The sequence below is a fragment of the Kogia breviceps genome, chromosome 10 (assembly GCF_026419965.1).
Source record: "Kogia breviceps isolate mKogBre1 chromosome 10, mKogBre1 haplotype 1, whole genome shotgun sequence".
NCBI classification, from domain to species: domain Eukaryota; kingdom Metazoa; phylum Chordata; class Mammalia; order Artiodactyla; family Physeteridae; genus Kogia; species Kogia breviceps.
Window position 1 is genome coordinate 69,388,547 of NC_081319.1, and position 12,707 is coordinate 69,401,253.

The following is a 12,707-nucleotide window of genomic DNA, read 5'->3' on the forward strand; positions in this document are numbered from 1 at the left end:
GATTATACGGAGCAGCCCCGCCGCCGCCGCTAGCGGAGCCGGGCTTGGAGAGGGCGGGGGCTCCCCTCCGTCAGCGGCGCCGGGCGCCCCCAGCCTCGTCGCGCTCACCGCCTCGCTCTCCCCGGCGTCGGGCCGGGAGAAGCCGGCAGCATCGGGAGCCTCTCGCCAAGGGCGCCGCAGTCCGCGCCCCGCGCCCGCACCCCACTGCCCGGCCCCGGCGGGGCACCCCCTCCCCTTCCCCCTCCGGCGCGCGGGGGCCCGGCCCGCTTCCGCCCTCCCCGGGCCGCTAGACCGGCCCCGGCCGCCCGGCCGCCCGTAGCTTCAGCCATGGGCTCGGGACGCGTGCCCGGGCTCTGCCTGCTAGTCCTGCTGGTCCACGCCCGCGCCGCCCAGCACAGCAAAGCCGTGCAAGGTAAGGAAGGAGGGGCGCGCGGGCGCCGGGCTGCCTGGGCTACAGGGCCCGAGGGCGGGGGCGCGATTTCCGAGGGGCAGGGCAGGTGCTGGGAGGCGTGCTGCTGTCAGGAGCGGGCACTGTGCACCCGCACTCCTCGGCTGGGGGCCTGACCTCTGGGCTCTGCGCCCCAGGCGAAAGGCTGGAGGAGCCAGGGGCGGTATGGGTGAGTGAAAAGTTTGGGGAGCCCTGGGCAGAAGTGACCACGCATCTCAGAATTCTGCCCGACTTCATTGCCACCCAAGCATCTTCCAAAGACTTCTTGTCCTCCAAAAGTATGAGAGAGAATCTTCTCTCCTCTCAAATATTGTCAGAAAACTTAAGTTCTGGCCTGGACAGACTGAAAGAATGAAAACTTTTTCAGCCATGCTATATTTCTTCCCCTCGCCCCCAATCCTCAAAGTTAGACAGAAATTTCGAAGTTGTCTTATCAGAAAAATGTTAAACAAAGATAGGATCTTTTAAGGAAAACCAAAAAACCAACTGTCTCCCTCTGGATGGTAGGGGGCTGAAGAAGAGAAGAAAATTTCTGTGACTCTGGCTCCCGGCAAGAATGTCGCATTTCTGCCTCTTTGGGGGGAAATCTCTTTCGTCTTGCATGGCTTTCATTTCTTATCATAATATTTATTTATTAAGGCCTTGGGTTTCCAATTCCATTTAAATCCAGGTCAGAATTGCATTAAAATAACAAAGTAAAATTCCAGGCTGGGGAGCTCTGACAGATCCCTCTAGGAATTAGAGTCAGGGAGGCCCTCCCGCCCCCATCCCTGACCCCAGGCTCATTGCCTGGCCAGTCCCAAGGCTGTGCTGGCAGAAACCAGGCTGGTGGGCTACAGTTCTCTTGGGGACAGACTCCCCTCCCCCTTGACCTCCTGCTGCACCCTTCCCCCATCGAGTCCTCACCCAGGAAGAGATTTATATGGACAAAAAGAAAATTCCTCCTGCCACAGCTTTGCCCAGGAGAATATGATTCTGTCTATTGTCCTAGGGGCTCCTTGAAGCCAAGTTGGGGTGTGGAGGTGGCTGGGCCACCAGGGAAAGTTGACCTTGGGAGTTGGGGAAGTCTGAGTCTCTGGCAGTCGGGTCGCTGTGTCCTGGAGCCTGAGCACTTGGCTCGTAAGCCGCTCTGTGCCCTGGATGGGCTCCCACTCTCTTAAAAGGAAGGTGCTATATCAGTGCCATCCTCTTCTCCCCAAGCACTGCCTCTTCACCTACCCCTGTCCTCCTCCAACCTGTCTTTTAACAGAATCGAAAACACTAGAGACCCTTGGCTGTCAAATACCAGACCCCACCCCCACCCCTTCCATCCCCAAATTGCTTCTTCTCTAGTCCTGGTTCCAGACAGCCCACTACCACTGCCACCCCCAGGCTGGGAGTAGCCCCTCTCCCACTGTGGATTTGCTTGTGTTTTCATAAACAAAGGTGGCTTTTGTAGTGCATGCTGACTTACTCATAACATGGAATTAGCTAGGGAGTTTAGTCTGAAGGAAGGAACAGATTTCATGCAGTAATCTAGAGATGAGATAAGGGCCTCTTTCAAGTTGAAGCCAGTGTCTGTAGTGGCCTAGTGAGGCTGGGGCCAAAAGGAGGAGCAAGCAGTATATTCGGGGGAGGGGGGGTTGTGGGGCAGATGGAGACTCTGAGAAGGGACAGGTGCCATCAAGCCAAGGCTTTCAAACCTGAGAGATCAACCTATCCTTCAGGGACTGAGGGACTCAGAAGCTCTTGGAGGTACTTCAGGGCTCCCTCTTGCATTTCATCCTGCTGCTGCTGTGGGAAATGCAGCCAGAGCGGAGGCCCTGCCCTCAAGGAACTTACAGACTATAGTTTTGCCCACTGTTTATCTCACATTCGAGCCACGCTTGCTCTGCCTGGGTTGCAGTTAGCTTCGTATCTTCCTTCCTTCTTTCTGATCCCTGAGTCTAGCTGGGCATAGATTCCAAGCCTGTCGTTTCAGCTACCTTTAACCCTACTATTCAGGAAATTTATCAACCTGGTCTTCTAGAGTTGCCTCACAACAGGTTTGCTGGGGTAGGGGGATACCTCTGGTCCCAAATCTGCAGGCCAGTGCTGCAGGAAGGACAAGTATTGACTGGGCAGGGCAGCCTTACCCACAGCCGGTGCTGTGGACATTCCTTGCTCTCAGACATATCTCCAAGGTATCACCAGTGCCAGAAGGTGTGCTTTGAATGCTACATGCTTTTAAATGAAGCTCTAGCAAGTCTTTAAAATACAAATAACCTTGGCAAATATCTTGCCAAGAGTTACTATAGCACTGGGGATATCTGGGCCTCTGTCCCTTTTCTCCAGAGATTCACCAGGGGAGAAGCAAAGTGGTGTGGAATGGAGAGGAGGGGAGGGACACAGAAGGGAGCCCCGAGTATGCAGATGTGTGTGTGTGTGTGTGTGTGTGTGTGTGTGTGTGTGTGTGTGTGGTTTACCACGATCACCCACAGGTGACATAGCTGGTGTATGTCTCTGTTGTGACTTAGTTGTTAAGCATGTATACAGATGTTTTAGGGTCTTTGAGAACTGTGTGTGTGACTGGGAATGAGTGAGCATGAGGGTACATGATTTTGAGTGTTTTTCAAGTGCCTGTCTGTGTATTTTAAAGTAGACAGACTGGATAACCAGGATAATTGTTAACTTAAAAGCATTAATTTGCTTTGTTTTTTTTTGAGGGGTGGTGGTGGTGTGCAGCAGTGGTTAAAAAGACCTAATCCTTGCATGGGGCTCAGGTTACAGCTGAATGAAAAGGTCTCCTGGCCTCCTGGGGAAAACTTGTCCCCAGGGCTGGCTGGGAGAGCCAGCCTGGCCATTTAGTTTACCTGGTTGTTTCCTCTCCTCATTAGGGATAGAATTTTGATAAAGTCGTATATTTAGAGTTTCCAAGTAACACCATCCCTGGGACTGAGAGTGTTCATCTGGCAGCAGACAGTGTCTCTCTGTCTCGATGCGTCTCTCCGGGTCTCTGTCTGGGTGTATGTGTGTGTGTCTCTCTTTCCCCCACGCCTCTCTTCCTCTTTAATGTGGCTGTTTCCTCTCCTCCCTGCTTCCCTGGGCTCCTGTGGCCGGCTCTTACAGTGAGGGGACTGTTCCTCCTAGCCCCTCCCTCCAAAATATGAAATGAAAACCATAACGGTGTCAGCGGGTGAGGGTGGCCCCGTGGGCAGCCGGCTATTGCCCGTGCCCCATCCAGGCCACACTGGGGAGAGAGAGGGAGAGGCAGCCTCCACTCTTGGAGCCTATCTTCCCTTTAAGCCTGACCCCCACCCCTCATTTTTCCAGAAGGGTGGAGAGGTGGGGGTGGACTGCTTAGAAATTCCTCAGGAATCCCTTTGACCTCTCTTCTCTCAGTGACATGTCCTCTAAGGGGGTGGGGAAAGCCTGGAGCCAGGGGAGAACTTTTTCCCTTCTCACCCTTCATCTCCCGAGTCTCTGCAGGGTGGAATGAGAGAAAGGGGACTAGAAGACACCAAGGCCAGAATTACCACAGTCAGAGAAAGAAGAAAGTTATCAGCACCCCTAAATGAGACTGTTTCCTGAAACCTTCAGGAATCTGAGCACATGAGAACCGGTTTGAGATGTAAGCAAGCGGCTGGGACCTGTTGTAAAAGGAGCCGGCCCTGGGTGTGAGTTTGGGAATGCGCGGTGTGCACTCACTGGGGCGTGTGAGCATGCGTGTGCATGACTCAGGGTGTGTGAGTGTGTGTCTGTGCTCTGGTGAGAGGGAAAAGGAAGCAGGCAACGTGCATTTTGTTTTCATTGGAGAAGTAAAGAAGTGGAATGGCTTGGTCCCATGCCTTGAACTGAGCATGGGGGAAGGGAATGGATGGCTTCAGACCGTCTTGAGAAGATGGAGGTAAAGAGCTTGCTGCCTGAACTAACCCCATTCCCTGCCCCCGGCTCTGGTCCCTGTGTGTCAGGGTGTGGGCCTCCTTTGACGTCCCATACCCCTAGCACATGACCACTTATAAGAAAGAGTCCCTGTCAGGGCTGGAAACTGCAGAGTTACTCTGAGGCTGGCAGTACCCACAAGAGGCCCAGACCTGGGGACAGCTTCTTCAGGCTCAGTTTTTAGATGGGAGTCTGGAAACAGAGGGACTGCTGGTCCTTGGGGGGAAAAGTGATACAACTGCCAACCCAGGGATGTTTGAGGGGTAGAGGAGCTAGCTGCCTGGACTAAGAGGGGACGTGGACCCTCCCCTCCTCGTCCCCTTTTGGCCCCTCTGTCACCAGACTGGCCACTCTCTTCATGCCCACATACTGCCAGCCCCAAATGGCACAGGGTGGGAAGTATGGTAGGTACCGATAGATTTAGGTAAATGCAGAGCCCAAGGGTTGGGGCCTCTGAGGAAATAACTGAAATGCTCTTCCTCACTTACAAGTGGATGAGAGTATCAGTAGGGTCCCTTTCAGCTCTGAGATTATGCATCTCTTCAAAATCCTTCCTGCTGAAGGTGGAAGACACTATAGCAAGCCCCAATCCTGCAGCTGGGGCTCCCCAGGCTTCTCGCCTGAATCTCGTGCCCTTTTCTCCCTGGGCCCTGCTTCACTCTTTCCTGCCCAAGTCTACGTCATGTGGCTACTCTTCCTTTCTTCCCCCCACCGCCCCCGCAACTTTCCTGGGGCCTCACATTACCGTGTCCTTAAGTGGGGTATTTCCCCCTGGAAACAGCCCCTGCAGGACACGTGTGTATTTCTGTGGGTGCAAATGTACGTGTATCCAGCAGCATTGGGAAGTAGAGCTGAAATGTTTGTGTCCTGGGAACTGAGTACTCTCTGGACAAGGCCCTAGGGCCCCGGTTCTTGCCCCACACCATATAGTCTCAGTTTCCAAGACTAGCCCTCTCTGTCGTGCTCCAACCTAGACATCTCCCCGTTTCAGACCAAGGCACCATCTTGTAGTTGCCATTGGATTTTGCAATTTGGCACTACAGGCAGAATGACGCCCCTTAAATAGGGTGCTGTGGCCCTCACTCTTACCTATGTTTTCCCTGTGGCTAGAACCATAGCCCTAGAGATCTGTGGGGTTTGGATGTCAGAGCCCCACGCCAGGGGCTATCTGCCTCTGGTCACTGGTGGCAACAGCTGAGGACAGACCTGGGCGGGAGCTGCTGGGCTGGAGAGAAGATCCAGGATAAGGAAACAGATCTAAGGAATCCCTCGGAGAGGGTGGAGTGTCAGGATATGTGGGCTTGGGGGGAGCTGGGAGAAGGGGGGGGGGGCGCTTAAAGGGTAGACCCTGGGGAGCAGGTTTACAGAGAGGACGTTTTTACAAGTTTCTAATTATATTTATTTGGAGTTTTCCTCTGGCGGTTTGAAGCTGTTAACAGCAGGAACCTGTATCCCTGGTGTTTGTTTTTGTTTCTAACCAGCTGCTTCGCCTAGCCTAGTGAATCCAAGGGCAGGAGACACCTGCCCGCTGCTGCACCGCCCACCCCTTCCTCACTGCAACTCTGTCTGCTCCCACCATGGTGCAACCACCCTCCTTCACTGCCCACACACAGCCCTGCCCTCCTCCCTGCTGCCCCCATGCCCAAAGCCTGGGAGCATCTGTATGCCTACTGCTGACTTCCTCCCAGGAACATCTGAATGTCAGTTCCAGGCCATTCCGTGGTTCCATAGTGGATGCTTGCTTCATGCTGAACTAAGTGCTGAGCTGGGGTGGGGATGGGGGGGCGGGGCGTGATGACAGCTAAGGCATGATTCCTCCCTCATATGTTTATAAAAGACATTGTGTACCGAGAGAGCACCAGCCTGGGAGTCAGAAAGCCTGCGTCCTGGGCTGTGCGCTAGCTGTTTTCTCTTTCCCAAGATACTGTCTCTGGGCGTGTTCCTCATGGATTCAGTGAGAGACAGGACTGTTTGGGAACCACATGAAATGGCCTACATGAAGGAACTTTGCATGCTTAATGGAATTATACATCATCTGACATCATCACTGTTTATCTTATTATTTTTTCCCATCAATTTGGAGAGAGAAGACTGATCATCATGAAAAGGGAATGTGCCTCAGCCCACGGCCTGACTCCCTCTCCAGTTATTCTGTTCTTTCCTCCCCACTCCCACTACCCTCTACCCTACCCATCCTCTAAACACCTTTGACTCAGGGTTGTTGGTTTAGTCCACACTGAAAGGGAGAAAATTCTTGTCCATTTAGGGGTACATTCCAATAAGCAAGGAGCTGGATTAGGAATAAGATAGGACACTGTCAAGTTCAGCCCTGCACCTCTCCAGTCACCAAGCACCAACTGCTTTTCCTGGCTCTTCAGTTGAGCAGGCTAAGCTTGTAGGAGAGGGAAGCGTACTTTTTTGAAAAGAACAAAGTACTCTGTCTCCTCTCCTTGGGGTTGTCTGTTTGGTTTCCTGGACTCTCTCTAGGCCTGTTCACCCCTGCCCAGGCTTTGTCCAGGCTGAGGATGGGCCCAGGCTCCAGCTGAGGTCACAGCCCAGTTCCAAATTGGGAAGACAGCCTGAGAAGCCGGAGCTGGGATTCCAGGCTTCAGCATGTGCACATACGGGTAGCTGCAGATGAGCAGATATGCACATATGCAGGTACACATACGTGCACCTGCTGCAGGTTAGGGTGTCATGGCCAAAACCTGAGCTGGTTCTACTCTGGATGTTACTTGATGTGGGAGGCAACATGGAAGAAAGGAGAGGGGAACTGACCAGGAGCAGCAATGGAACGTTGGCCCCTGGTGCCCTGTCCTGAAGGTGTTAGCACTGAGGCTGGGGAACATCTGTCTGACAAGGGTACTCTGAAGAGATGCCTGTGTATTCTATAGGATTCCCTCTTATACTAGATTTGTTGGTTCCATCTCTTCTGGCTTCAGCATGACCAAATATATGCCTTTCGGTGGGTATCTTACCATTTCTGAGTTACCAGTCTCCCTACCCTTAACTTAAAACTAAATTTCTTGGGACTGTCTTCTACCCAGAACAGTTGTGGGGTTACAGGAGAGAAAAGAAGTGAGCTTTTTCTCTGCGGTAACACAGAACAGAAAGGATGCCACAGTATGGACCTCATCCACTCACCCACCAACCCATCCATCTATCCATGCATCCACCCATGCATCTGTTAAGCAAATATTTACTAAATGCTTTTAATATATTAGTCTGTCTTGATGAACTGGTTTGCAAGGCAGAAATAGAGACACAGATAGAGAACAAACATATGGACACCAAGGGGGGAAGCGTGGGGGCGAGGGGGGCGTGTGTGGGATGAACTGGGAGATTGGGATTGACATATATACACTAATATGTATAAAATAGATACTAATAAGAACCTGCTGTATAGCACAAGGAATCCCACTTCTCTGTACAGTAGAAACTAACACAACATTGTAAAACAACTATACCCCAATTTAAATATATATATATTAGTCTTGTTCACTGCTGAATGCCCAGCACCTAGCACAGTGCTTGGCATGTTGCAAATGCTCAATAACTATTTGTTGAATGGTTGAATGAATATGCTCAACTCTATTCTAGCTGCTGTACAGGTTTCAAAGATTCAGAAGCCATGGCCTCAGGGAGCTCAGAGCTTCCATAGGAGGATAATACACAGGAACCAAAAGTTAAATAATGGTGTAAGGTTAGCATGTAAGAGGCATCACAAGATAGCAATTGGTCAGAGGATGAGAGAACCTGACAGTAAAAGCCTTCGGAGTTAAAGAGAAAGAGTAAATTAGAGAAAGCTGCACCAGTCAAAGGTAGCTTCCCAGCAGTGGCACCTACACTTGGTCCTCAATGATGGATGAGGTTCGAAGGCATTTCAAGAGAGGAAAATAGAGGAATGAGGTAGACACAGCAAACATCCTGGGCTTTCCTGGCTGGGCAAGACGGATGCCACAGCCATGTGGGCACATGAGGACACCAAGCAAGCTCCTTTGGACCTTTGCATTGGGCCCAGCAAATTTGTCCACAACGACACCCAGCCTCTCTGAGTAGTAAGGTGACCACTGTAGTAACATAAAGATGGGGTGGACTCTACCTACGGGCATCTGCTTCTCTGTAGCCTGCATTCCTGCTCATTTTCCCTGGTTATTCCAGAGCTGGACCTGGGCAAAATTTTGAAGCAGATAAAGTGTTTCCTTGGGGGTCCTCCTTCCCTTTTAGGGTACACTTCCCCATCCTCAGAAGGGAATCTTAATGCTTAAGCCTGTGTTGTAATAATCCAGCTTTTCTAGTCTGTCCTCTAACCCTCATATCCCCCGCCTCATCCCACCCCTCCTCCCTGTTTAGCAGAATTTATGCAGTGCTCTGTTAGGTGCTGAAGCAAATCCAGAAGAAACGTCAGATGGTGCTGGGAAAAGCTGCTGCCGTTACAGACCTGTGCATTCATGCCAGGAGAAGGTGAGGCAGGGAGGTCTTGGCTCATCTGTGGTGTCTGCAGCCACCACTCTCCCCTGATTCAGCTTGTGATCCAGGCCAGTGCCTGGGGTGGGGGAAAGGGCACAAAAGGACAGTCTTTACAGAGGATTGTGGAGGGCAGCTTTTTGGTTCCCAGCTGGCCTCTCACCCACTTCACCTGCTGCTTGGGCAGTTCCCAGCATGGACAGAGTAGGCAGTGGCACAGATACCTTTAAGGATATGTCTCCCTCCAATTCCCTGTACCATCACGTGCTCCCCTAGTGCCGCATCTCCCCACACCAGGCCTCAAATGGGGCTTTGGTAAGGGGAAGAGGGAAGGGGAGAGGGGTTCAGAAAGGATACTGGGAAGAAGGTTGGAGAGAAGGAATAAAATAACAAACCTTTATTGAGCATTTACTGTATCCCTGCACTGCTAAGTACTTGATAAGTATTAACTCAGTTGCCACTCATGGTGGCCCCATGAGGTGGTGCTGTTATCATTATTCCCATCTAACAGGAAGGAGCCGGCAAGTTCAGAGGCTGGCCCAGGACCACAAGGACATGCGTGCAGCTGGCATTTGAACAGACACAGTATCACTCCAGAACACCTTTTCTCAAACATTCTGTCAGGTTGTTGCCCCTGGTCTCTTCCCAGCTTGGGCAAATAGTCTATCACATTATCTAAGTTGGGAAAGGAAGACAGAGAGCAGTCCAGACTCACCCTGGAGATCCTGATGCAGCTGGTCTAAGAGAGTGCCCAGTCACATTTTATTTATTTATTTATTTATTTATTTATTTATTTATCGCTGTGTTGGGTCTGCGCGTGGGCTTTCTCTAGTTGTGGTGAGCGGGGGCTACTCTTTGTTGCGGCGCGCAGGCTTCTCATTGTGGTGGCTTCTCGTTGCGGATCATGGGCTCTAGGCGCGTGGGCTTCAGTAGTTGTGGCTCGTGGGCTCTAGAGCGCAGGCTCAGTAGTTGTGGTGCATGGGCTTAGGTGCTCCGCGGCATGTGGGATCTTCCTGGACCAGGGCTCGAACCCCTGTCCCCTGCATTGGCGGGCAGATTCTTAACCACTGTGCTACCAGGGAAGTCCCCAGACAGTCACATTTTTTTAAAGGTCCCCTGGGAATCCCAGGGTGCAGCCACTGGTCTAAACCAATTCCTGCCCAACAGTATCGCCTGGTTTGTCAGGCCAGATAGTAAACACCTGCACCCTGAGAGAATGAACTAAGATGAGACTGTGCCCATGGGTGTTGAAGGGATCCCTGCATGGACAAATTGGGGGTGGGCATATGTGGGGGGAGCTCTGAAAGAACGAACTGGCAAAAGGAGACACAAGACACTGGATATAATTTGGGGCCCTACTTCAGAGCTCTGTTTTAGGCTTGTTCTGCTTCAAAAGATTCCATCCAAGTAATAATTCCATCCTCAGTGAGTGACCAGCCAAGTGAGGAAAGCTGAACATGTCACACAAGATGGCTTTAAAGCATTAGCAGAGCAACTCAGTAATAGTTGCAAGTGAGCTGAGGCAAACTGAGTCCCCTAGGGCCTGGAACTTATCAGGAATAGGGCTTACCAGGAAGAGCTTTTGGGAAGACAATTTTTGAGCCAGGTTTGGGAAGCTGGGAACAGTGTGGCTACAAGAAAAAAGAAAGGACTGCATTTCAGACGTGAAGAATGAGATGTGTGAATGCGTGAAAAGGGGTAGAATGGTTTAGGTGTTGGAGAGGGATAAGTATTTTGAGCAGGGAATGGGGGGGAGGGGTATGATGGCAGGAAAAGCCCAACTGCCTGAAGGGTCTAAAGGTTCTGCCAGGAAGCTTGGGTTTGCTGCAGTCAGCATCAGGATCCACTCCAGTACCGGTGAGCATTGAATCAGAGGCAAACGGAAGAACTCGGAGCCCAGACAGCCTGATGTAGACTGTTGTAAAGCCCCAGCTGATTCAGAGACAAGCATGTACCTCTGAGATGGCCCTAGAGGAGGAGCTTCCAGATGAGTTTCCAAGTTGTCCTTCTGGCCGCTGGGGAAGGGATGGAGAGACACAGAAGGGGAAGAGGGCTCAAAGCAGGATGAGCAGGATGATTATCAGTCACTGGCATTGCCCAGTGCTCTGTACCTGCCTCTAAGACTCACAAGGGTTACTACAGGGAAGGGAGTGGTCATCCAGTCCCCTTGCCTCCGGGGGACCCAATAAGAACATCTAAAACTTTGGATTCCGTTCAAAGATTAGAATTAGTTGTTAAAAGATATTTTCCCCAACATGGGGGGCATGTGCAAATGTGGAGACAGAGAATAAGGACTTGGACCTCAGAGTGCCTAGTCTTTCTTCATGCGTTTAACCACACTTGAAATTTCCTTTCCCCTTCTGTCTAATGGTTACCCAACTTCCAAAACTCAAACTTGAGTCCCACTCCTCAGGGAGTTTTTTTGGTCCCCTCAGGCCCAGGGTATCCCTTATTAAGTTCTCCTAGAGTAATGCTGTCCAATAGAACCTCCTGTGATGTTGGAAATGTTCCACACCTGTGCTGTCCACTGTGGTAGCCTTAGCCACATATGGCTATTGAGCACTTGGCCTGTGGCCAGGACAACTAAAGAACTGAATTTTAAAGTAATTTAGGGCTTCCCTGGTGGCACAGTGGTTGAGAGTCCGCCTGCCGATGCAGAGGACACGGGTTTGTGCCCTGGTCTGGGAAGATGCCACATGCCGCGGAGCAGCTGGGCCCGTGAGCCATGGCCGCTGAGCCTGTGTGTCCGGAGCCTGTGTTCCGCAAAGGGAGAGGCCACAACAGTGAGAGGCCCTCGTACCGCAAAAAAAAAAAAAAAAAGGTAATTTAAATTTAAATAGCCACATGTGCCTAGTGGCTACCATCTTAGCACAGTCATAGAGCACCTGTTATCTGAATCAGTGATTTAATAATTATCATCTCAAGCTTCCGACACTTTATTAGGTACTTTACACAAATTATCTCATCAGCTGTTCACAGCCTCTCATGAGAAGGTATTATCATCCCCATTTTAAAGAGGAACAAATAAGAGAAGCAGAGAACACGCCCTAGAGAGTGGTAGGGCTGGATTTGAACCTGGCACTGGCTGATTATCATCTTTCTACAATAAGACGTTTCTTAGTACCATTTTCTCTTCATCAGTTGGACAAACTGATTCTCCATGCAGCCTCTTACTATCTACACAGGTCCCTCTTGCCCTGTCTCATGAACTAGAATTCTATGCCCCCTCTTCTCCATCCATTTACTTTGGGATGACTTCCTTAGGTGAGCTAGCAGGCAGATACTAAGACTGCAGAGCCTGAGGGAGGTGGAGAATAAGTGTGAATTACAGCAATTAGATCACTGGGCGTGGTGGACTGCTGCAGAGGGGTCAAAGAGTTGGAGGGTAGAGTGCAGAGCTGAATAGAAGCCCAGAAGATTTGAGGCAGGTGTTTGGGGGCACTCTTCCAAATTTCAGTTCCCTTCTTAGCCCCAGGAAGCCTCAGTCCTATCCCGGAAGTTCTTGACATCAAAAAGAAAAGAACAGTTAACTGTTTCAAGCTAGGACTCATGGGTGTCTATAAATTGGAGCAATTACTGATCTGTTCATTCATTCATTCAATAAAAAATATATGAAGCACCTTAAGGATTTGGATTCAATAGGTCAGCAATCAGGCTTAAGAATCTGCATTTTAACAAAAGCCAAGCAATTCTATGACCCATAGATCACACTTGGAAGTTGCAATCTTGATTTCAAATCCCATTTCTTTACTTGCAGTTTGCTACACTACCCTGGGTTTCCTAGTTCACAGCTAGAAGTTGTCTCTTCTTCCTCTGATCTTCCCTTTAATGGAGATTCTCAAGCCTGGCTGCATATTAGCCTCACCTGGGCAACTTTAGAAAAATACTGATG

The 12,707-nt window shown here is 50.8% G+C and overlaps 1 protein-coding gene across 3 annotated transcripts in view; it reads left to right on the forward strand.

Moving 5' to 3' along the window:
* Nucleotides 1-327: 327 nt before the first annotated feature.
* Nucleotides 328-12,707, forward strand: part of SCUBE3 (signal peptide, CUB domain and EGF like domain containing 3) — a 36,123-nt gene continuing 23,743 nt past the window's right edge. For all 3 annotated transcript variants that reach the window (XM_059076338.2, XM_067006062.1, XM_059076339.2), the window contains exon 1: nt 328-412. In XM_059076338.2, the coding sequence (XP_058932321.1) occupies nt 328-412 (85 nt within the window). The remainder of the gene's footprint in view (nt 413-12,707) is intronic.